Below are 24,671 nucleotides of genomic sequence, written 5' to 3'. Positions count from 1 at the left end.
AGGAGTCACTCTCCCTGGAGGAAGGTTCCCCATTTTTGGTTGCGGAGTGGCAGCCCTCCACCGAGTGCACGTCACGCATTGATGCAGCCATCGCTTGACTACAGCTCGACCTTGTGGAATCCAGAATCGGAGGCGTAGCAATCCCAGGGTCATCTGGACTCCTCCGTGGAGAGTACGGCGATGGTAGGCTTCCACCAGCAGGCGAGTGAGCCATGACCCTGGAGGCACGATGATCGGATGTCGCTCGTCGAACGACAGCGCTGCGTGCTTGAGGCGCCCTCCAACTCGCAGAATTCCGTGCTCGTCCATGCACGGGCTGAGGGTTCGCAGATGGCTGGATCTGGTAAGGTCGCGCTTGTCTTCGAGAGCTGCTCTTTCCTCTTGGTAATGCCGTGACTGCGCTATGCGTATCCACCTGATGAGCGCCGCGTCGAGTTCAGCTGGGAGAAGCGCCGACCCGTTGTGCTGACCGTTCACAGAGCCGACCGCGCGACCGCGGTGACGCCAACGCACGCACCAGGAAGTCGCTCTGAGCAGCTGGTGAAGCGACGAGAATCTGAGCAGTTCTTCCGGCTCGAGGTTGCTCCTGACGACTGCTGCGAGTGTTGCGGCCCGCCGCTCTGGTACGTCCTTGATGGGCTCGAGGTTGACGCTTGGCCATAGCGACGAATTCCCGTTCAACCAGGCGGGGCCCGTCCACCATAAGGAATGGCTGAGGAGCTCACTTGGTGTCAGTCCCCGGGAGGCGCAGTCGGCAGGGTTGTCCTTGCCCGGGACGTGACGCCATTGAGCCTCTGGAAGCTGTTGCTGGATTCGTGTCACCCTGTTGGCCACGTACGTTTTCCAGCGCGAGGCGTGACCTCGAATCCAGTGGAGCGTGACCTTGGAGTCGGACCACAGGATCACTGGCGTTGTCGCCAGGTTTAGCACAGAGCGCGTGTGCACGAGCACGCTTGTAAGCAAGGCGGCGGCGCAGAGTTCGAGTCGCGGGAGAGAAACGAGCTTGATCGGCGCGACCTTGCTTTTGGCGGTCAACAACAGAGTCTTCGTTTGATTGTTTGCGGTGATACGGAGGTACACCACGGCGGCGTAACCTCTTTCGGACGCGTCTGCGAAGCCGTGCAGTTCGAGTTGAGAGCTCGTGTCGCCGGTGCCGAGCCAGCGGCCGACTCTGATCTTCTCAAGCAGTGGAAGTTCTTCCCCTTTCCAGAGCCGCTTCCACTTTCCAGCGATGGTTGACGGCAATGGTGTGTCCCACTCTAGCTGCTGTAGCCAGGCCGACTGAATCAGAATTTTAGCTTGAATGGTTACTGGAGCCAGCCATCCGAGCGGGTCGAAGAGTCGAGCGGTCTCCGACAGCAGACTTCTCTTGGTGAACGTGACGACGGTGCGACGAGGAACAGAGAAGGCGAATTCGTCCCTGGTTGGATACCAGCGCAATCCCAGCGTGGAGTGGTTCTCTAGGTCCCACGACCGCGAGTCTCTGGTGAGACAGTACTCAGGCGGAATGTCGCGAAGAAGTTCCTGACAGTTGGCGGCCCACTTTCGGAGAGGGAACCCGCCCGCCATGCAGAGGTTGCGGAGCTCGACTTGGAGCGCGATAGCGTCGTCTTTATCGTGCGCTCCGGTCACGACATCATCGACGTAGCAGTCGTGTCGTAACGCACTCGCGCCTCGAGGGAAACGCGGTCCGTCGTCGTCGGCGAGTTGACGCAGCGTGCGAATGGCGAGAAATGGCGCGCAAGCGAGACCGTAAGTGACAGTTTTTAATGTGAACTCGCTTATAGGCTCATCAACGCGGTGTCTCCAGAGGATGCACTGATGTCTATGGTCGTCGGGATGCACAAGAATTTGCCGATACATCTTCTCGATATCGGCCACTAGCGCGTATCGGTGCCACCGCCACCGCAAAAGCACGTTCGCGAGGGGTGGCAGCAGGTTAGCCCCCACCAGCAGATGATTGTTAAGTGACTCACCTGACCTTGCACGCTGCGATCCGTTAAAAACGACTCTCAGCTTAGTCGTGGTGCTGGACTCACGAAGGACGCCGTGATGTGGAAGGTAGCACCGATCTTCATTGGAATTCGGAGGTTCTGGCGCCAACTCCATGTGACCTTGGTCTTCATAGTCCCTCAGGAAGGCTCGGTAGAGATCGCCGAATCGTGCGTCTCTCTCGCAGCGTCGCTCCATGGCGACTAAGAGTCGTTGCGCAGGTCTTCGCGTCTCAGCTAGCGTCGTCGGCGGAGATGCAAAAGGTAGTCGCACTATGTATCTTCCTTCGGCAGTGCGTTGGTGCTGCAGCGCGAAGATGTCCTCGCATTGCTGCTCCTTTGGCGTGAGAGCGACGGGAGCGGGCACTTCTCGCTCCTGCTCCCAGAAGCGGTGCACAAGGTCGGCCAACTCGTGATCTGCTGTGCACTGAAGCGAGTGGCGTTGTGCTGAGTTGTTTACTCGGTCGCAACCTCCCGATAAGATCCAGCCGAGCAGCGTCTTTTGAGCGATAGGCGCTTGGGGGCCTCCCTTGCGGTGACCATCCTGGAGAATGATTGAGCATACTTCCGCTCCAAAAAGCAACTCAATAGCGTCGTTTGCTGCGTAGTCGGGATCCGCCAATTGGAGCCCCTTCAGATGTGGCCACTCCATTCTGATCCTTGCGTGAGAGCCTTGATAAAGCGATAGACGTGGCAGAACAAAGGCTCCGACGGTGAAGTCGGTCCCTGTTGTTACCGAGGTCACCTTGAGAGTCACCTTTCCCCGGCTGGGCCCGGAGCTTTTGCCGCTGATGCCGATGACCTCGATTGAGGATCGAGAGCGGGGCAAGCGTAGGCGTTGGACCAGCGCCTCGGAAATTAGAGAAATTTCCGAACCTTGGTCGATGAGCACGCGTGTGGTGTGCTGATTGCCGTGACGATCATCGATGGAAACTCGCGCCGTTGCGAGCAAAATGGCCTTGTGGTTGTTGTCGCGTCGCACTGCCGACAGTGAGCTGACCTCTTGAGATTTCGGTGAAACGTACGCGTCGTGTAACATTGAGTGGTGACGAGACTTACACGTAGCACACGTCCTTGTCGACTGGCACTTCGCGAATGTATGAGAGCCGAGACAGTTGAAGCACAGCTTGTGAGTTTCGGCGACGGCCTTGCGGTCGGCCGCGAATTTCTTCTTGAATTCTTCACATGCCATCACGTGGTGCTTACTCTTGCATAGAACGCATTGAGAAGACTCGGTGTGTTTCTTGACGTGATGCGACTTGGCGGATCGCGACGGGTTGTCGGAGACCTTGAGCGATTTTGGTTTGGCGGCTGTGAGTGTACGTGCTCTTTGGTTTATGAAGTTCATCAGCTCTTTAAGAGTGGGCATGTCGCTCGAGGCGCTTGAGAGTGACTCCCACGCCAGGCGAGTTCTTGGATCGAAGAGCTCGACGGCAAGATGACTTAGTAGATCGAAGCCATGAGAGTCGATAGGCCTATCAATGCTCTCCTGGCCGTTGACTACCCTGGTCAAGGCGTTGAAGACGCGGTTGAGCTCCTCCGCACTTTCGTTCTTCATCTTAGCCACGGCGGTAAACTTGGAGAAGTTGGAGCGTGATAACTCTCTCTTATTTTCGTACTGCTCGCTCAGCAGCTCCCATGCGCGTGGATAGTTGTCTTCGGTCATTGCTAACGGTCGAATCAGTTCCTCAGCAGGACCCTCCAGACAAGTTTTCAGGTAATGAAATTTCTCAATTGCTGAGATTGATGAATTGTTTCCGACAATGGATTGGAAGAGATCTCGGAAGGTAGGCCAGTCTTCGAATGCGCCCGAGAAAGAACTAATCTTGAGGCGAGGCAGCGACGGTTTTCCGGAAGACACATTACTTTCGGTTTTGGAAGCTGAACTCGGTTCCTTTGCCATGAGTTTCGTCCGGTACTCGTCCAGCAGACTTTGCTGCTGCACGTACGTGATTTCGGCGGAATCGGCAAATTGAGACGTATTGTACTCACTCTGATCGAAGGCTTCCTTGTAATGTGCTCGAATAAGCTCGTGGTGCCTTTCAAATTTCGTCCACAGCTGGTCGAGAAGCGTCGAGCGGATTTCGATAGCGCGGAGGGTGATGTTGGCCGTCCCCATTTTCTTTAAATTGGTCACTGACCTGGCCATGCGACTATGGATATCACTCTGGGCGGTCAGCAAAGCGGTTATGTCGTCACTCATGATTTCACTCGCGAATTCTTCTCTCTCTGATTTTCTTGATGATGCGCGCACTGGACGCGATGCACTCGACACTGCGGATGCCGGCGAGAATCCGGCTCGAAGGACCAAAAAATGTGCGAGAGCGAACCAGAGCGAGAGCGATGATCGTGAAATTTTTAAAGTGATGCGGCGTTTGTCTTACTGTCTTTCTCGCTAGTTTAAATCCGGCTCGAAGGACCAGAAAATGTGCGAGAGCGCACCGCGCGGAAAGATTCGAGTGAGAGAACGGCACAAGGTTGATATGATGCACGACAGTAAAATCAACTCAGTTTCTTTGTAATTTAACGAAAGAATTTCTTTAATGTATTCAGTTACAAGTCAAAAGATATAATTAATTAAAGATCAGATTAACAGAATATTAAATGCGGTCACCTTTTCCAAATTGAGTTTGGAATCGCGGTGATGAAAAATCTCGGCGATTTTTCTCGGCACTTCTCGAAAGATTCGATTTATAGCGATTTCACTAAACGGTTAGCACGGCGATTTTACGAAGCGAGATTATGACTCTAAGAACTCTAAGAACTTTTTGGAAGTAAGAAGGAGGACGGCGAGATCGAAGCATTTATTGCTTTCGGCCTGAGCTTTCCCTTTTGGGAAAAATCCAATAAAAATTTGCAACAATCGTAATTATTACGTGGCATTAGGTGTACAAAATTGATTGGCGCTTTGGATTCTTTTCTAGCGACGTTCAACGTAACAGTCATGCGCGACAGAAAATCCGGGCGTGGGATTGGTGACAGCGCGTGACGTATTCGTCGGAGCGCGGCGCTCGCGTGCGCGAATTGAATCGTTCTAGAACTTTCGATTGTCCGTTGCCGGTAACGACAGCTTGTTTGCGTGTAACGAATTGTTTTTAAAAAGAACAAAGAACGACGAATTCGATGATTTTAACGAGGATTAAAATCATGTTTGAGATGAAATCACGAGCTCAATTTGTGCATGCGTTCAATGACAATTAATGTCGATCGACTGAAAGAATTCTTGCTTTCCTTTCGAATTACCGATCTCAAACATTAATAAATAATTTTTATTGTTTTTAAATAATTTGCGGCTCTTTTAAACAATTTTTAAACTTTTAAGACAAAAGTACAACAATTGAGATATTTTAAATAATTTTTAACTAATTAGTTAATTAAATACAAAGAATAACGAGAAATACGCTTTGACACAATCCAAGTGTCCGAAGTGCCTCGCGCCAGTCTCGGTAGTGTCGATCTTGGCCGCGTAAATTCTACGCGCGTCCATTCGTCAACTTTAATATCTCACCATTCAAATTCTACTCATCAGATCGCATTTTGATAGAACTTTTCGTTTTAGAATTTCACGGAGAATACGTTGATAACTAGCGGTACGCGAGTTCTGAGATACCTGTATATCGTTGTGTCTCGCTCAAACGCATTCATCTGTTCTTATCTAACATGCAACGCCATCTCTTAGAAGATCGGATACCTACTGCTAGATACAATTATTGCTTTGTTTATTTCGAGTCTTCGCTTGACGTTCGTATACATGTCATTTGTAGATCGATATAAATCTTTCACTCTTTCGTAAACTCCGCATTGTTTGTGCATGTGCTGAATGTTGCACTGTCGTTCATATAAGTTATAAAACTTTTGTATAAGGAAATATTCACGATCAGGTAATAGCTCTACGAGTTGAAAAAAATGTAAGTTTTTAACTTTTTTTTTTAGTATAAAGTCTATTGCAACACTCCCAAATTTTGCATCTACTTTAAGCCTGTAAAATAATTTTTTATTCCATTCAGTGAATTCGGATATTTATATCGATCTGTAAAATCCTAACGATTTGGTTTTACTATAGCATCCTCTTAGGAGATTCTCGCGCTACTTCCTAGTCAATAGACAGTTTATTCATAATAATATGTAAATCAATTAAAATAATGGAATGACAAGATTATTAACAATATCTTACGCCATTATATATAATTATTATTGATTTTTATATGTTACTTGTTCGAGATGCATCCAAAAAACCGTTTTCACGAAATCGGTGTATGTGCGACACGTGGATTGGAAATTTCTAGAATTTTAAACGAGCGATTTCTAGAACTTTCCAAAAATAAACTTGACAATTACCTCTCAGTGATAAAGTCAAAAAATATAATCAAAGCCGCATGTCGTACGTACACAAAAAACCAACTGCTAAAACGGCAATCAATTCGGATCGGTCACAGCGCACGCGTGCTCGTGTGACGCGAAACGCATAACTCATTAACACCTCAATCAGAACTGTTGATTTGGCAGGCACGCATGGCAATAGCGTACTTCTTGGCCATCGTAATCGAGAATTGCCAATCGCTGCCCAAATCATAGGGTCACCTCAAATTTTATAATTTTCCGAAAATCTCATAGACGATTGAAAAAAGAAGCCTTTGTTCTACAAAATAGATAAAAAGCCGAATCGAGCAGTGATCCTTCTTAGATTTTTTCACAGTTAACGTTCCACAATTCAGTGCAATCGCTCCGCCGCAAGAAAACCGCCGCGTTCGACTTGTGATCGGTTACGTAAAGATTCGCGTAGATCAAACTTTCGTTTTAAACGCCTTCTCGCTCAAACTTTCTCTCTATCGCTCTCGCTTTGTCTCGCTCTCGAACATTATTGGTCCTTCGAGCAGGATTCGCCTTCGCCAATTATTGCTCGTTCGGGAGTGTTCAGTGCGCGTAATATCTAAAAAAGAGAACATAAGTAAATCATGAGTGAGGAAATAAATACCTTGCTGACCGCTCAGAATGACATCCACGGTCGCATGGCCAGATCAGTGGCAAATTTAAAGAAGATGAGTATGACCAACATCACTCTCCACGCCGTCGAAATCCGCTTTCTCGATCAACTGTGAACGAAGTTTGAAAGACAGCATGAACTTATACGAGCATATTATAAGGAAGCCTTCGATGAAAGTGAGTACATTACGTCTCAATTCGCCGATTACCCTGAAATTACTTATGTGCAGCAGCGTAGCCTATTGAACGACTACCTGACAAAGTTCAAGGCTGAGCAGTCAAAGCTCCTCCAAATGAACCGGGAAACGATTTCTTCACCAAATCGGCGCTGCCGCGTCTGAAAATCCGATCATTTTCGGACGCGTTTGAAGACTGATCATCGTTTCGAGATATATTCTTGTCCATCGTCGGTAATAATCCGTCTATCTCAAACGTAGAGAAGTTCCATCACTTATAGTATTGCCTAGAAGGATCCGCTGAAGCATTGATACGTTAGCCGGAGATAATTATTCTCGTGCGTGGGCGCTGTTGTGCAAGCATTACGAGAACAAAAAAGAGTTGTCGCACTCCAATTTTTGCACGTTTACCGCAGTGCAAAAGATGAAAAGCAATATCGCCGAGGAGCTTAGTCGCATTTACAATGTGCGATCAGTGCCGTGAACGGTCAAGAAAGTATAGGAAGACCAATTAATTCGCTTGACTTCGACTTCTTCAATCACTTCATCATCGAGCTCTTCGACCCGAAGACTCGCCTCGAGTGGGAATCTCACACGAGCGATTCCACGGATTTGCCAGATCATGATACCTTGATAGACTTATTACTAAGCGAACTCTGACTCTCAAGGCCAAAGGCCACCATCGTCTTCGGAGATCCACCATGAATCTCGAAATCGCACGTCGCTAAACGTGCAGCCGACGCTCCCGGTTTTGTGCAAAGGTAGGCATAATGTAATGATGTGCGAACAATTCAAGGCGAAATCCGCATTCGAACGAAAGTATCCATCGCAGAAACACAGCGATTGTGTTACAACTGTCTCAGTTCGCATCCAATCGCGAAGTGCCAGTCAACAAAGACGTGCTTTACGTGTAAGGCGAGACATCACACACTCCTTCACGAAGCGTACATCAAAGTCCGACGTAAGCGCGTTGACCGCTGTACGCCAAGACGAATGCAAGGCCATTCTGTTCGCTACCGCGAAAATTACTGTCGCTGATCGCCACGGGGATTCACTCAGTTAGAGTCTTAATCGATTAAGGATTGGAAGTATCCTTGACCTCCGGCGCTAGTCCAGCGGTTACGCTTGTCGCGATCCCGCAATCTCAATCTTCGAAATCGGCGGCTCACCCTCGGATTCCTGTCGCGGGAAAGTGTCTCTCAGTCTCACATCCAGGATCAATGGAGCTCGAGTTATCGCTGTCGCTTTCATCTTGCCACGTCTTTCGCTGTCAAGGCGCAGCTACGACATGCAAGCCTCACATTGAAGGTCTCTAGCTGGCTGATTCGCAATTCACGGCCGCCAATCTCATCGAGCTGTTATTCGGCGCGGAATCATTTTACAAGAGGACCTTCGAAAGGGCGATCCGCACTCGTTCAGTGCACTCTGTTCGAATGGATTCTTTCGGGTAGCTTTTTTTTTTTTTTGATAACGGAGGGGAAATGCCTGACGCATACCCCGGGCCTCGGGGGAGAGCCCGGGGTTATATGGGGCTTGCACCCACTAAAACCCCTCCGAGTGTCCTTACCTGGCCTTGCATGAGGGACTCCCAGGAACGCGTGCAGCATACTTCTGGGAGTCCCTCAGGCCAGTCGGCTTATTGCCGACTTCTATTCCCGCCCGGGGACTTTTATGGCGTCGTCTGAGAGACGACGTGACCCCGGGCGGTGCTTGGCACCTTCGACTTTATTCAGGCGCTGGGGGGACACCACCCCCTGCGCCCGCCGCCCCGGTTGGTGTTGGGGGGCGGGAGTTGGGGATCACGGCCCCCGCCGCGATCCCCAGCCCCCCGAGGGGCGCCAATCAGAAGTTTGGCGCCCCTCATGCTTCGGCGCCGCGAGAGGAAGTCTCGCGGCGCACCCCCCGCGCGATCTTTCGGGTAGCTGCGACGAGAATCTCTCAGTGACTCCACACCACTCCTTCCAGTGCACCGCCGACCACAAGCTGATCATACTCGTGCAACGTTTTTGGGAGTAAGTAAAGGAACCTTCCACCTCAGTGTCCATCACGGCAGACGAACATCGATGCGAGAAGATCTTTGCTCGAACTCTCAGCCGCACAGCTATAGGAAAGTACGTCGTGCGACTGTCATTGGCCGCGTCGCCAACAGCACTCGGTGATACCCGCCAATCAGCCGAACGACTGCTCACCGCCATGGAGCGATGGTGCGTGACATTCAGTTCGGACATCTACTACGCCTTTCTAAAAGAGTACGAAGAGTTGGATCACATAGAATTAGTGCCAAGGTCATCGGAATCACAAGCAAGATGCTATCTACCTCACCACGGAGTGCTCCGAGAATCGAGCGTGTCGACCAAACTTAGGGTGGTATTCAACGAATTTCAGAGTACAAGGTCCGGTAAGTCACTAAACACTCAGCTGTTAGTTGGTGCTAACTTCTTACCATCGCTTGTCGATGTGTTGACTCGGTGGCGGTGACACCAATACGCAATCATGATGAATATCGAAAAAATGAATCATCAAATTCTTGGAGCCTAAGGATAGAAATTATCAACGCAATCTCTGGCGTCACTCATCAGCGATCCGGTTCGCGAGTATTGGTTAAATACAATGATATACGGTCTGTCGTGCGCGCCATTTCTCGCTATCCGCACATAGCTGACTTTGTCAGCTCGCCGACGACGAAAACGCAAGATTTCCGCGAGGTTCCGCCGTACTGAAACACTACTGCTACGTCGACGACATCGTGATTGATACACTAAAGACAAGGCAATCGCTATACAATCCAAGCTCCGTCAGCTGTGCATGGCGGGCGAGTTCCCGCTGAAAAAATAGGCCGCCAACCATCCTGAAATTCTTTTCGGTATTCCTGTGGATCACTGTCTCGCGGATTCGCGGTCGTGGGAACAAGGGTCACGCTAGGCTTACAGTGGCACCCGACCAACCTTCACATTTTCAATTCGAAGCCGCACCGTTGAAAAATTCACCAAGAGGAAGGTTCTCTCGGAGACTGCGCGTTTATTTGATTCCGCTCGGATGATTGACGGTAGTGATCCGCGCAAAAATCCCGCTTCAATCAGCGTAGTTGCAAAAGCTGGACTGGGACGCTCCGTTCCCTCAAACAGACGCTTGCCATTGGAATCGCTTCCTAGAGGAACTCCCAAAGCTTGAACAGCTTCGAATCAATCGCTGGTTAAACATGGGTGCCGAGGAGAGTAGAGCTGCACGGATTCGCCGACGCGTCCGAACGAGGGTACGCAGCCGTGGGGTATCTTCGTGCACTAGCGCTAACAGTGTTAATGTTCTCTTGCTAGCGGCAAAGAGCAAGGTCGCTCCGAGCCAGTGTCCTTGCCGCGATTGGAACTGTGCGCCGTAATCTTGCTAACAAAATTAGTCGCACACACGCGCACTGTTCTAAGCCTGTCCACAGCTCCAGTCACTCTCTGGTCCGATTCCAAGATCACTCTATACTGGATTCGGGGTCACGCCTCTCGGTGGAAGACTTATATGGCTAACCACGTATCCATGATACAGGAGGCGCTTCCAGAAGGACAATGGCCCGGAGTGATCAGAAAGGACAACCCGGCCGACTGCGCCTCTCGAGAGATAACACCAGGCGAGTTTATTGATCATCCACTCTGGTGGTTAAGCCTCTCTTGGGGTTCCTGCTCAAGGACAACTCCACCTAGCGCACAACCTGGAGGAATTGCTCGAGCAATGTGTCCACTCTCGCACTGTCACGTCAAAGGTTATCATGGAATCGGAGCTCCTCCTCCGATTCTTTTCACTTCATCGGCTCCTGAGGGTCACAGCGTGATGTCTAGGTTGGCGCTTAAGAGAGATGCCAATGACGGAAGGAAGTCTGGAATCGACGTTGACACCCGACGAACTCGACGCCGCACTTGAACGATGGATCTGAGCAGTCCAGGCACTGCACTATGCGCACGAAATCACTACTGCAAAAAATCAGCGCCCGATGCCACCTCGCAGCCAGTTACGGCTCTTGAATCCATTCATCGACGAACAAGGAGTACTGAGAGTCGGAGGTTGCCTGAAGCACGCAGTTCTCTCTCTGGACGAGCGGCATTCGATGATCATTTCGCCGCACATCTTATACGCCTCTTGATATCGTCATGTCACCGCCGAACACTCTATGGAGGAGTACAGTTGACTCTGTTGCGACTACGATATTGGATCCTTCGAAGGCGAGCTATGACAAAATACTGGTTGCATCGGTGCGTCACGTATACCAGATGGAAAGGAGTCACGCCACAGCCGCCAATGGATAATCTTCCTCAAAGACGCGTAACTTCTGCACGTCCATTCCTCAGAACCGGCATCGACTATGCCGGGCTGCTACTCATTCGCACAAATCGAGGACGTGGGCACCGGTCCCATAAGGCCTTCATCACAATTTTTATGTGTCTCTGCTCTAAAGCGACGCATCTTGAGGTAATCGTTTCCGATTACACGACGGACACATTCTGGCCGCACTTCGTCGGTTCGCAGCATGTAGAGAACTATGCTCGGATATCTATTCCGACTGTGGCCGAATTTCATTGGCGCCGATCGACAGATACGAGAGCTTCTTCGTGCATCTTTCGTCAACGGCCGCATCGCGCATGCTGCTGTCACAGAAGGAATTCGATGGCACTTCAACCCATCTTCCGCACCCCATTTCGGAGACCTCTGAGAAGCAGCAGTAAAGTCGACGAAGTACCATCTTCGAAGAGTAATCGGCAACACCACGCTCACCTACGAGGAGATGAGCACTCTCTTAGCTCAGGTAGAGGCCTGCCTGAATTCTCAGCCCTTGCTGGCGTTATCTGACGATCCCGACGACCTCTCCGCACTCATTTTCCAGGACATCTGCTTATCGGAACCCCGCTGCTAGCCATTCCAGAACCGTCGCTCACAGAGAAGGCAACGAGCTCTCTCTCTCTCGTTGGCAGCATCTTCAAAAAATGCGTGATCATTTTTAGGAAAAGTTATCACGTGAGTACCTGCATTCCTTGACCTCATGCTCAAAATGGTGCAAGGTAAGCACTGCTCCTCAGATTGTGCCTCATTGTGCCTCATAATTTCAGAGACATCACCACCAAGCAGATGGCCTCTAACTCGCATCAAAAAGCTGTACCCAGGAGAGGACGATGTGACCCGAGTAGCAACTATTCGCAACCTTTTTCGTCCGACCTCTAGTCAAATTGGTGATGCTGTCTGGATTCACTGCCTCGACCACTCTAAACGCGGACTCGCAAGAGCAATAAAAACCGCACATTGTAGTAGACCCGTGCGATCTTATTCAATGTACTTACGTCAGTCAACGCTCGTGTAATCGCGGTAATATTCGTTAATTTCATCTATCTTTCGCAATTTTCGATGATACGAATATAATAAATTCAATAATTTTCTTTAATAATCTAACGCTTAATACTATACTTACAATGTACTATATTACATTTTCAAGTTTTAGTTTTTTGAAAATATTCTGATTTCGTTCTCAAATATTGCGCAATCAAGACTTTGTAATCACGATTGTCCGCTAATTCTTTTCAATTAATATCTAATTAGATTACATGATCGCGTCTGCGTCATTATAAACTTCTTAAATAATTTCTTATTATTTTAAACTTAAAAACCGTCTCCGGTCATGTGTAAGCAGACTTCCGCGACACCATGCGCTGCACGCGCAAACATCATTAGTCTGCGCCATCTGAAGCGCCGCGATCTCCCAAATAATTAGCCGAACTCGTGACATCTGTGTGCTTGCCGAGCGTGAGCATTGATTATGTCACTGTGTGACAAGGCGGGCGGAATGTTCGAGATGCATCCAAAAAACTGTTTTCACGGAATCGGTGTATTTGTGACATGTGAATTCGAAATTTCTAAAACAATTTCAAACGAGCGTTTCTAGAATTTTTCAAAAATAAACTTGACAATCACCTCTCGGTGATAAAGTCAAAAAATATAATCAAAGCCACATGTTATACGTACACAAAAAACCAACTGCTAAAACGGCAATCAATTCGGATCGGTCACAACGCACGCGCGCTCGCGTAACGCGAAACGCATAACTCATTAACACCCCAATCAAAACTGCTGATTTGGCGGGCGTGCATAGCAATAGCGTACCTCTTGGCCATCGTAATTGCTAATCGCTGCCCGAATCATGGGGTCATCTCAAATTTTATAATTTTCCGAGAATCTCATAGGCAATTGAAAAAAGAAGCCTTTTTGTTCTACAAAATAGATAAAAGACCGAATCGAGCAGTAATCTTTCTTCTTAGATTTTCCAGTCACAGTTCACAACGCTCCGCGATTCTTGCAATCACTTTTAAGACGCTCCGCCGCAAGAAAAGCGCCGCGTTCGACTTGATCGGTTATGTGAAAATTCACGTAGATCAAACTTTTGCTTGAAACGCCTTCTCGCTCAAACTCTCTCTCTCTCTCTCTATCGCTCTCTCGTTTTGTCTCGCTCTCGAACATTACTAAATATATTTAATATGATATTATTAATACAATATATTTTCAAAATGACAAAAATGAAAATTGTAAGATGCTCATTTGAGGCGTGTTTCGATATATACTGTCAGTATTGAAAATCTACAGTATACGTAACATGAAATTACAATCATAATATTTTAAGTCAGCAATATTATTGGACGCATTTCTATAAACTATTGACTTTACCTCATAGATAAAAATCAAATGGATTCATATCATGAAGGCTAGGCAATCAGATTTCCACGCCCTATCCATCTTTGGCCATAATATTGCTGACTTAAGATAAAAAATAATCTACGATTCGAAGAAATAAGGAAAGATCCAAATATTTTTCAAAGAATTCGGAATTCATTTGATAGAAGAATAAGGATTTGCATTCGTGCTGAAGGTGATCATTTTGAACATTTAATTTAATTTCTATTTAATCTGTTTATGTTTATCTAAAAATAATGTAGTAACCGTATTTACAAATACCGGAAAGTTAAAAAAAAAATTAAAAATAAAACATGTAGTTATTATATTTATGTTGAAATAAATTATGATTGTAAGTATGAAAAATAAATTTCAATTTTTTAACATAAAAGTGATTATAACTCGGAAACGACTTATTTCCGGGTTTATGTAGCTTTTTTCCTTCTTTTTAGCTCCCGAAGTATTGACATTGATTTTCCGGATATCTTGTATGTATATATATATATATACATATATATATATATATATATATATATATATATATATTAGGTGTTGGAATTAATTCGTAGCGTTTTACAAGTGATGGGAAGTACTTTCATTAATGTATTTTTTAATGCTCATGTGAAATAAATAACATTCTTTCATTAAAAACGCTACGAATTAATTCCAACACCTAATATATATATATATATATATACATTGCAACCGCACTCACAAGCGTGGCGTAATTTCGTTGCACGTTCGCAGCTAATTTTCTCTCGATTCGGTAGAATTCTCGTCTTGATAACGAATATTCGTCTGACTTTAAAGGAAACGCGACAGAAAACGTGTCCTTACGCGATAGTTGAACGCCAGGTATGAGCCACTCTTTATCGAAATTCGGGAGATTCTTTACGCGATTTTCTACAGAACTGCGAACGTCGACGGCTCTCGTAACCGGCAGCTCAGCCTCGGGGGCGGTTCGTGGTCGAGGATAAAGGATCATGTGGAGAAGCAAATGTGGGCAATGGCAATAAACCACACAATAGTTAATAACAATAAGAAATAACAAATATATTTGATTAATCTCCGGCTCTCGTTCATGCTCGTTGACAAGGTCACGACAACAGTATGCGATCGAAACGCATTTCTTAGCCTCGCACATGCCCCGATATGTCCTACGCGATACGTATTAATTACGCTAACGCTCGATGGCACCCACGTATATACTTTTTGCAAATCGCAAGAACATTAGCTCGACGCTCTGATAGCCGAGATAGGAGACGGTTATGATATCGCAAACACAGCACGACCTTGTGCCCGTCCGCGAGGCTTCGAATCATTTTCTAAAATGTCGGAAACAGATAAAGAACACGCAGACATCACGATACGAAGTTCCGATACAATTAAGACAAATTGGTACGCGATAAGACTTAAGAAATGACTAGGCTGTGGCTTAGGCGGACGCAGAGAGTAACTCTCCCGAAAATCCTATAACGAGCCGTCGCGGGAGGCGACACGCTCAGACACAAATATCGCAAAAAATCAGATGCACGATAATTCCGCGTGCCTCTCGCGCACAAAATTCGACAACGACACAACGCGCGTCTCCCAGACACGGAAATTGGCGACCTTACAATTGTGTGACGTTCGTCTCACCTTGTCCTCCAATTAGGCCTTAGGCTCGCTATCCGGCTTCTCTCGGTTCTGCGTCCTTCCTCCGTGCTATTCGCCACAGCACAAGTGCCGGGGCGCTGATCCTTCCAGGAACATGCGGTGATCCCTATCATCACAAGGGAGCCTTATCGCATCTATTTGGTGCGGGGCCCTGCAGGTTCCGCGAATCGCGCTAACCCTGTCATTCACGCATCCTGCGTCCTAGCGCGCGGAATTTGACTGGGTTGCAGAATTTCCTTCGGCCGCCTTGGGGGCTCTCCCGGATCCTGGTTTTGCGGGAGACTCGCCTCTCGGTGTCGGCGTCTCTGTAGTCGATCCGCTTTCGACTCTGGATGACAACCTTTCAGGAGAGGACCCCGCAGGCTCCATGGGATCTCTCGCAAACATTTGGGCGTAGAGTGTTCGTCTCCGGCTCCTTGCGGTCCCGCCGCCATGCGTCTGTAATATATGGCGATAAAATTTGTTTCGGACCAAAGCAAAAATATCGAAATACGGAGCGATATCACCTACGTATTACCCGTCCTGTAGAATGTTGGGTTGCCCGACCAATCCGTCCTCTGTCACTCCTCTTCCGACTCTCGGTCCTGACTATCTTCTCTCTTCATCTATGGTTCGGTGAGACGACACAAAATTCATAAGGTCGTAAGGAGATTATCCTGCAAAACTCGCGGTACGATAACGCACGAAAGAACGGCAAATCGATGCAGAAAATCGGCTTGACGCACAAATAAAACGAAACAAACGCGAAATCGATGAAATAACGTCACAAGAATGCGCAGATTCCGCCTTCTAAAAAGTGAAAGGATCCAGAACGCCAGAGTTGCGCTGTTCGGTCGGGTCTTCTGACCCTTGTGACGGAAAACGTCACGTCACAACATATAAATATATATATATATAGAGAGAGAGAGAGAGAGAGAGAGAGAGAGAGAGATACTATATACTCAGCCAAATGTCTGCAGTCTTCTAGCAGACTGTCAGCAGGTTCGAGCAGAAAATGACGGCAGTCACTGCCATCAACTGCGTCCGCATTAGACTTGTATTCTGTTAACATCGCTTGTCAATATAATGTGAAGGCAATTTGTTGGCAGAAACTGAGCAGATCCTGCTGACATTATCTAACGCTTGCAGATTCTATTATATTTTTTTAGCAGTCTGTCAACAGTGTTATGTACATCTAATTCTGTTGTTATTTTGTTGGCATAGTATGTAGCAGACATTTAAAAAATCTGCTTTCTACATACTTGGCCATCTGGGTATATATATATACAAGGTGCGTCCCAAAATTTTCCAAACTTTTTCAATAGGGATAGGTCGGGTGGCGCCATCCGTGTGTTCGATTGCGCGTTTGAAAGGTACATCCCTAGCTGACTTCCAGTAAAAATTTCATGACATTTGGTTCAGTGGAAACGAAGTTATGGCGTCTCAAGTGTCAGTATGTTGTATACATCGGTACGAGAATGAACTTCGAACAAAGAGCCAATATTAAGTTTTGTTTTAAACTTGGTAAAACATTTACCGAAACCCATAATTTGATGAAACAAGTTTATGGTGATAATTGTGTAGCCCGTGCCAGTGTTTATGAGTGGTATACGCGATTCAAGAACGGTCGTGAGGACATAAATGACGACGCACATACAGGTCGCCCAAAATCGACAATTAACGAAAATTCCATCGAAGTTTTTATGATTCCAAGGGTATTGTGCACAAAGAATTCGTTCCAGCAGGCCAAACAGTTAATGCTGTATTCTATGTAAGCGTTTTGAAGCGTTTGGTGCACCGCATTCGTCGTATTCGGCCAGAATATCGCGAAGGAGGAAGTTGGCGCTTGTTACACGATAATGCGCCATCTCACCGTTCGACACTTGTCACTGATTTTTTGACTAAAAATCACATTTTAACAATCAACCATTCCCCGTATTCGCCTGATATGGCACCTTGTGACTTCTACCTATTCGGCAAAATGCATTTGTCCATGAAAGGAAAGCGGTATGTGGACGTAGAAGACATCCAAAGGGCTTGTACCACTATTCTGAAGGACGTGCCTTTGAACGACATAAAACACTCATTTGAAATGCTTTTAGATCGTGCCAAACGTTGTATTGAGTCCGACGGGGACTACTTTGAATAAACAATTTGAATTTGAAAAAAAAAGTAAACCGTTGTTGTTTTATTTCAAAAGTTGGGAAAATTTTGGGACGCACCTTGTATATATATATATATATATATTATTATAATAGTAATATTATATACCTGTATATTAATATATTTAATATATACTTGTATTATTAAGAACTCCTAATATCCTTTGTAATATTAAAATAAAGAAATTTATTGGAATATATTGTATATATTAGGTGTTGGAATTAATTCGTAGCGTTTTTTAATGAAAGAATGTTATTTATTTCACATGAGCATTAAAAAATACATTAATGAAAGTACTTCCCATCACTTGTAAAACGCTACGAATTAATTCCAACACCTAATATATATATATATATTAATAGCATATATTAAATATATTAATATAGGTATGTATAATATTACTATTATAATAATAGATAATATCAACATTGAGAACATAAGTTCAGTATTTTATATTATTCTTTAAACAAATAACATAAATTATGACATACTCTCTTACATCTCCATTAGATAATATTTTTTTTAATTCTTTGTGATTCAATCACTAATACTTTACAACTTTACATCATTGGTAATATTATTTATATGTTTTGCTAAGAAGTAAATATTTCAGCACCGTAACTTTACAGATAAAATTTTCAAAATAAGCATGTAAATAAATTATTTATTATAAAAATAATAAGGCTCAATAAATTAAAATAAATAAAAAGAACAAAGAGATATCTCTTAGTTTCCTAGAGAGATGATCAATTTTGATTCCCATCGCATTGTCTAATCGATAACAATCATTTTGACACACATAATAAGAAACATGTTCGTCCTTATGCACACAGTTTGGAGGTACACATTGGTGTTAACTACAATCGTTTGTTTGGTTTTCTTTCAATTTGGAGCGAGTTTTACAGTTGATACTGCGTCCGAAAGCGAGTTTTATTTAATTTCTATATATTTTATCTACGTAACATTTTTATTATTCTTGTAACATTTCTATTATTATCGTGTCGTCACATTGAAAATGATCCAACAGAGATCGAAACGTTTGTTTTTGTTCACTTGCTGACTGTCAAATTATATTTTACGTTTTTTAATTTCATGACATGTTTTTATTTAATTTTTTAATTATTTAATGCAGATTGTTATTTTATGTTGATTGTTTTAGGTTCGTAGCCCTTTGTTCTTTTTATTTATTTTAAATTATTTATATTATAAGGAAGATATGATATTTAAATTGTGTAATACATAAAATAATCTTTCTTTTATAATTTATGAAAAAATTTAATATTGTATGACTTATTTTATAAAAATAGATTTTACTCTTTTATAAAATGTTATCTTATGCTCCATTTTAACTAGAATGCTATCGACACTACATTTGTTGTTCATGAAGTTTGTTAACATTATCGCGTTATTGACTCTACAAACAGCATTGATAGCGTTTACATTTATGGCGTCTCCTCGAATAGACTATTTCCTGGGGATTTAAAAAAAAAACTAATACTTTTTGATAAATATTAAGAAAAGGAAATCTTCAATGATCTTGACCTTGACAAATGTTGTCTCTGAGTGACTTCCAAGGTTTTAATTGGCGGTAACTTTTTAACGAGTACCGATCGCCAATTTTTTTAAACACCTTTTGACATCAACTATTAGATTCTGGAATCAAAAATAGGGTGTCCAATTATACAAAATCAATGCAATATTGACTTGACATTGACTCAACAGAGAAAACTGCGCTGAACGCTCATTCAGAAAAAAAGAGATTAATCTATGATTAATATATGTTTATTTATTATAATTCGTAATAATTTGTCAGTAGTGGAGCGATTTATAATTACGTTTCACCACTCATTGAGCGCTACATAACCTTACAGTCCAAATACAGTATTAGAGAAATAATAAACAGTGATATATAAGAGAGAAATATGATATTAAAGATTATCTATAATAAATGAGTTATTCTACATTACAAATTATGATAAATAAACATATTAATCATAGATTAATCCCTTTTGCTGAGTGAGCGGTTTTCTCTGCTGAATCTGTCAGTCATTGACGACACCATCCAAGGTTAAAGATAAATCTTTAAATAAACATTTTTAAACCTACAATTTTTGTCTAAAACATTTTTCTTAAAAATGCATACTTCTCGAGATTTTCAGCCGGCTTGGAATTTTTGGCGGGCACTATATATATATATAATTTGAATGTTACACTGAATAAAGTTTACTGTTCTTTTTCATAATGATATTGTACTATATTTTGAGATTTAGCAGCCTCAAGTTTTTTACGTAAAGAATTTTTCTATTTAAATTAATTTTTTTTGTTTTCTATTGTTACTTTAATTCTTTGTTGTAATATTTGAATTGAGTAAGATAACGCAATTGTGTGATATAATCATGTTTTGAAGGAGAATTAAATAATTACTGCTACTTTGATTGAAAAAGAAAGGGTATGATTATTATTTACTTGGTGCCAATCGTGGTGATATCAAGTCTTTTACAAATGGTCTCTTAAATAACTAGCGCCAAGTTAAATTCTACCAAATTAAAACATGTGTATTATATCTTTATTATTTGCTTAATTCTCTAATGGTACATAAATATCTATAATGGTATATAAATAATAGAGAATTGAGCAAATAATAAAGATATAATACCATATGTATTTTAATTTGATAGAATTTAACTTGATTAGAATTTAACTTGGCGCTAATTATTGATATTAAATTTTTTATATATACATGATACATGTCATTAGACTTAAATAAATAATGAAAATAATATCACCTGAGTTTTATTTTTTAACATGATACAATAAAGATAGTACAACTTGGGTTTTTATAATTTAATTCATCTACTAAATGAATAATCATATGTTTTATAGAATATGTTGCAAATTATTAGTAGAAATAAGGTATATTGGTTTGGGGAAAAAGTTTCTTCGTATTTTTTAATTCAAAATTGTATATACAATATCTTTGTCAAAAATGAATGAAATTTAAATTTAAAAAAAGGATTTTAAAACTTGAAATCTCTACTTTCGAAAAGTTACTATATTTTTTTAGTTTCTATGAGTTTTATAATTTTTACATTTAAAAAATTACGAGCTGAAAAAGATGAAAAATTTTCTTTTCACTTTGAGGGTGCTTCAAAAAATTTATGAAAATTTTCGACTATCTATGGTGAAAGTTTGGAACTTTCTCTACAAAATTATTTTTTAAAAATGTTCCTATGATTTTTTGTTCCTGAGTTTATTCGCGAGTTAAGTAAAGGAGCATTCTGATTCGACTTCGATTACTCATAACTTCGATAAAAATCATCATATCGCAATTTAAAAAACAGATTCTTAAAGCTGAAATTTTGCTCTAGCGGATGATATAATTGTAACGAAAATTTCGCAACAAATAAAAAACTTTTGCGAAACAATTTTTTAAAATACGAACAAACTTTTTCCCCAATTTAATATAATGAATGAAGTAAGTAAATAAATAATTTTATGAAACATTCAAATATTTATAATCTTCATTTTTTAAAAAACAAAAATTACGCGCTCTTTACATTTTTTCCTCTTTTTTTACAAAAGCAAAAATTTTGTTTTCTTTTTATAAAATAGTTTTTATATGAAACAGTTTTTCAAATTACGTAATATGATATTTGACTGTTATTGGTAATCTAGTGAATATAGCAGCAAGCAGCTACTGTGTTATGCAATAAACAGAATGGTTATAAAGTCACGCGACAGATATCGATCGATTAATATCGCAATTCACCTTAATTCTATAATATAACAATTTATGATGATACCTGTAATATCATACACGCAAGTCTTATTTATACTCTTCCACGATTTCACAAACTGTTTCAAGACTATTGCATATATACACTTTTCAAAATATGATAATAATAAGAAGTATTTAAATTAATTAAAACACAAAGTAGTACACTTTTTTATTACTATTTATCTTATCAATTAAGAAATTGGAAATCTTCATTCTTTAACTATATCCTTTATATATATAATATTTCTTTTTTTTTATTATAATAATAAATAAATTGTTTTCATCGCACAGGTTCCCGCGAGAACAACAGACATTGCCAAATCATTTCTACTTCACAGACTTCGAGAGGCATACCGCTGAAATCGCATCTTTTCATCTGGACAGGTAATATTCAACACTTTATTATTTATAAATATATGTTTAGAATATACTTTTCTCTAACTCTACAAAAAAAATATTGTTTGGAAAAAGTAAAGTTACATAAATAAATATTGGGATAAAATTCTTAGGAAAGCTGTATAATATCAATTAAAAAATTCAGAGATATATCAAGAAATATGTACAATTGTACGTAGTAAATACAATTATTCATTTAAAATAAATTATTAAATTAAATCCAATAGTAATAAACAAGAAAATATATGAAATTGAATAAATTTATCAGGTTTATTAAAAAATTTCTTTGCAATTTTTACTATTTCTTAAATATATAAGATATTCCCGAAAAGTCTCTTATGTAGCATGTATATAAAAAAATACATACCCCTTACCTTTGTTTAAAAAAATAATATATTCAAAGCTCATTGAAACTGGAGAAAGACACTTCGGTGCATTTCCTTGTAAAAATTAAAATGTATATATTTATGTAAACTTTTTAGCAACCAATTTTTCAAAAAATATTTCTCTCAATATGCATTAAGTTAAGGTCCTTTTGTATCTCCGTTTGTACCTTAAGAGGTACAAAATTATAAAGAGTTTAAAAAAATACTGGCACCCCATTTTGAGATATTTTAAATCTGTAAATGAGTGTTTCGGGATCGTTTATATCCGTTCGTATTACCATCAATTTCATTCGTACCCCTAAGAAAGCGAAGTTTTAAAATAGGGGTAAGAGTAAATTTTGCCATTTTTGAAAATATTTTAATTCTGTAAACGTTCTGCTTAAAGAATTTAATAAAAAAAACAATAGAAATTTATAGAAATTTGATTTATAGAAATTCTATCTGAATCTATCATACCAATCGGACAACAAATATCACAAAAAGTTAAAAAATTAAACTACTATCGTTTTATATTGCATCTTATTTAAACAATAGAATATCAATCTGAATACATAAAATTCTTTCTACGATCCTATCATATTACCTAATTTAATAAACAATAGGATGTTTATACGAATTTATAGAGGATGTTTGATAAGTAACGATAAAACTCTCATATTGAGATAGAGCGGACTAAACTAAGTCCAAAAATCCTCTACTATTTTGCAATTTTCGCGATAGTTAACAAGATGTTATTTACTAAAAATCTGAATATTGATTTTCAATAAATTTTTACTCAAATACTATCAATTTTACAAAAAAACAGCTAGAAACGAAAATTGTTTATTTTCTTTTCATAGTGTTCTGAAAATTTTTTCATAATTTTTTAGTACCGCATTTTTTCACGTTGATAAAAATAATTGCCAATAAGAAAATGCAGAACTAAAAAATTTTGAAAAAATTCTTAGAGCTCTATGAGAAGAAAATAAATATGTAATTTTTGTCTTCTGCCGTATTTCTGTAAAGTTGATAGTACCTGAGTAAAAAATTATTGAAAATCAATATTCGATGATTTTTAGTAATTGAATGGAAGAGATCTTTTCAACTCTCAAGTTCAGACCACTCTACCCCTATGCGAAAGTTTTATTGTTACTTATCAAATATCTTGTATAATTTAATATAAAAATATTCCTATATTTCTATATTATATTCCTATATTTCTAATAATAAGATATATAATAAATGTTAAAGAATAAGATAAATGTTAGAAAAATTATCGTTGACAATATAATGTGACATTTAGGTGACCGAATAATTATTTCACAGATTTCAACATACACAATAAAGCTATAAATGTATTTTATATCATAATTTAATCAATAGAATCTCTGAATACACATTTCTATCGTGTCATGCTTATCTTATTTAAACGATAGAATATTCATCTAATTGTAAGTACGCAAGCTTCTCTATATGATCTATCACATTATCTGATTTAATATAAAATAGACGATAGGATGTTTTTATACGAAACTATATAATTTAATTCGAAAATGTTGCTATATATTTGAATAAAACATATCATAGAAAAATTATCATATCCTTGAATTATCATATCATTGGCAATACAATACAATAATTATTGAAATATTTTCGAATCTACAAGATCTACAGAAAAATTTATATAATCAAAATTGCATGATATAAAAGGGGATACTATCATATGGGGATATTAATTTTTGTCCAAATGGAAGTGAATGTGAGATTTTCAATCAACTTCGTTTTTTTAAGGAGGGAATTCTATTTTTTGGGTAAAAAAAATCGATTTTTTAACTGAATATTATAGTATTCGGCACGCAGGTATATAACTTAGCGCATTGAAACTTTAAACGCATTTTTCTCGAAACTTTTTTGCGACTAATGTGCATGTTATTTATGAAATTAATAGACCGATCATCTTCCGTTTTGAACTGCATATTGAGGAAACATTCCTTTATCGTATGATGAAAAAGAAAAACAATCCGTTATATACTTTTATTTTTATTGCAAAAAATTCAGCCAATTTTTAGAGCGAAATCGATGACAAACCGCCATTTTCTCAATTATCAATTTTTTTTGTCTGTTCATCCAACGATAACTATATGTATATAAAATTAAACACTGTCAGATTTTTATATTTTAGATGACTGGGATGGAAGATCTTATACACCGGTGACAAAGATATTTCGCGCGGCACCAAGTTTGAGGAGAGATAATATTGGTTCAAATTTAATAAAAAAAATTATTTACATAAAAACTTATTTACATATAAATTATTTATATATATTAAACAATGTTTCAAAATTCAAATGTATTGACTTTATACTTTGATCCAAAAAAAATTCCCCAAAAAATCAATATTTTTTCCCCAAAAAACAATGGAATTCCCCACTTAAATAGAATTATTTAAATTTTTTTACATAATATGATTCTTCTAATATAATTATTC

General features: G+C 40.9%; 1 protein-coding gene across 8 annotated transcripts in view; it reads left to right on the top strand.

Annotated features, from left to right (window-relative positions):
- Window positions 1-24,671, top strand: part of LOC105149251 (extracellular serine/threonine protein CG31145) — a 318,959-nt gene that overhangs the window by 225,494 nt on the left and 68,794 nt on the right. For 7 of the 8 annotated variants that reach the window (XM_087405143.1, XM_087405170.1, XM_087405150.1 and 4 more), the window contains one exon: window positions 21,714-21,806. The exons of the other annotated variant lie outside the window; for it this stretch is intronic. In XM_087405143.1, coding sequence (XP_087261269.1) covers window positions 21,714-21,806 — 93 coding nt within the window. The remainder of the gene's footprint in view (window positions 1-21,713; window positions 21,807-24,671) is intronic. 8 annotated transcript variants of the gene reach the window in all.

The sequence above is a fragment of the Acromyrmex echinatior genome, chromosome 1, assembly GCF_024713525.1.
Source record: "Acromyrmex echinatior isolate Ae372 chromosome 1, ASM2471352v2, whole genome shotgun sequence".
NCBI classification, from domain to species: Eukaryota; Metazoa; Arthropoda; class Insecta; order Hymenoptera; family Formicidae; genus Acromyrmex; species Acromyrmex echinatior.
Note: the sequence above shows the minus strand (reverse complement) of the source record. Positions and strands in the feature narration are given on the sequence as shown.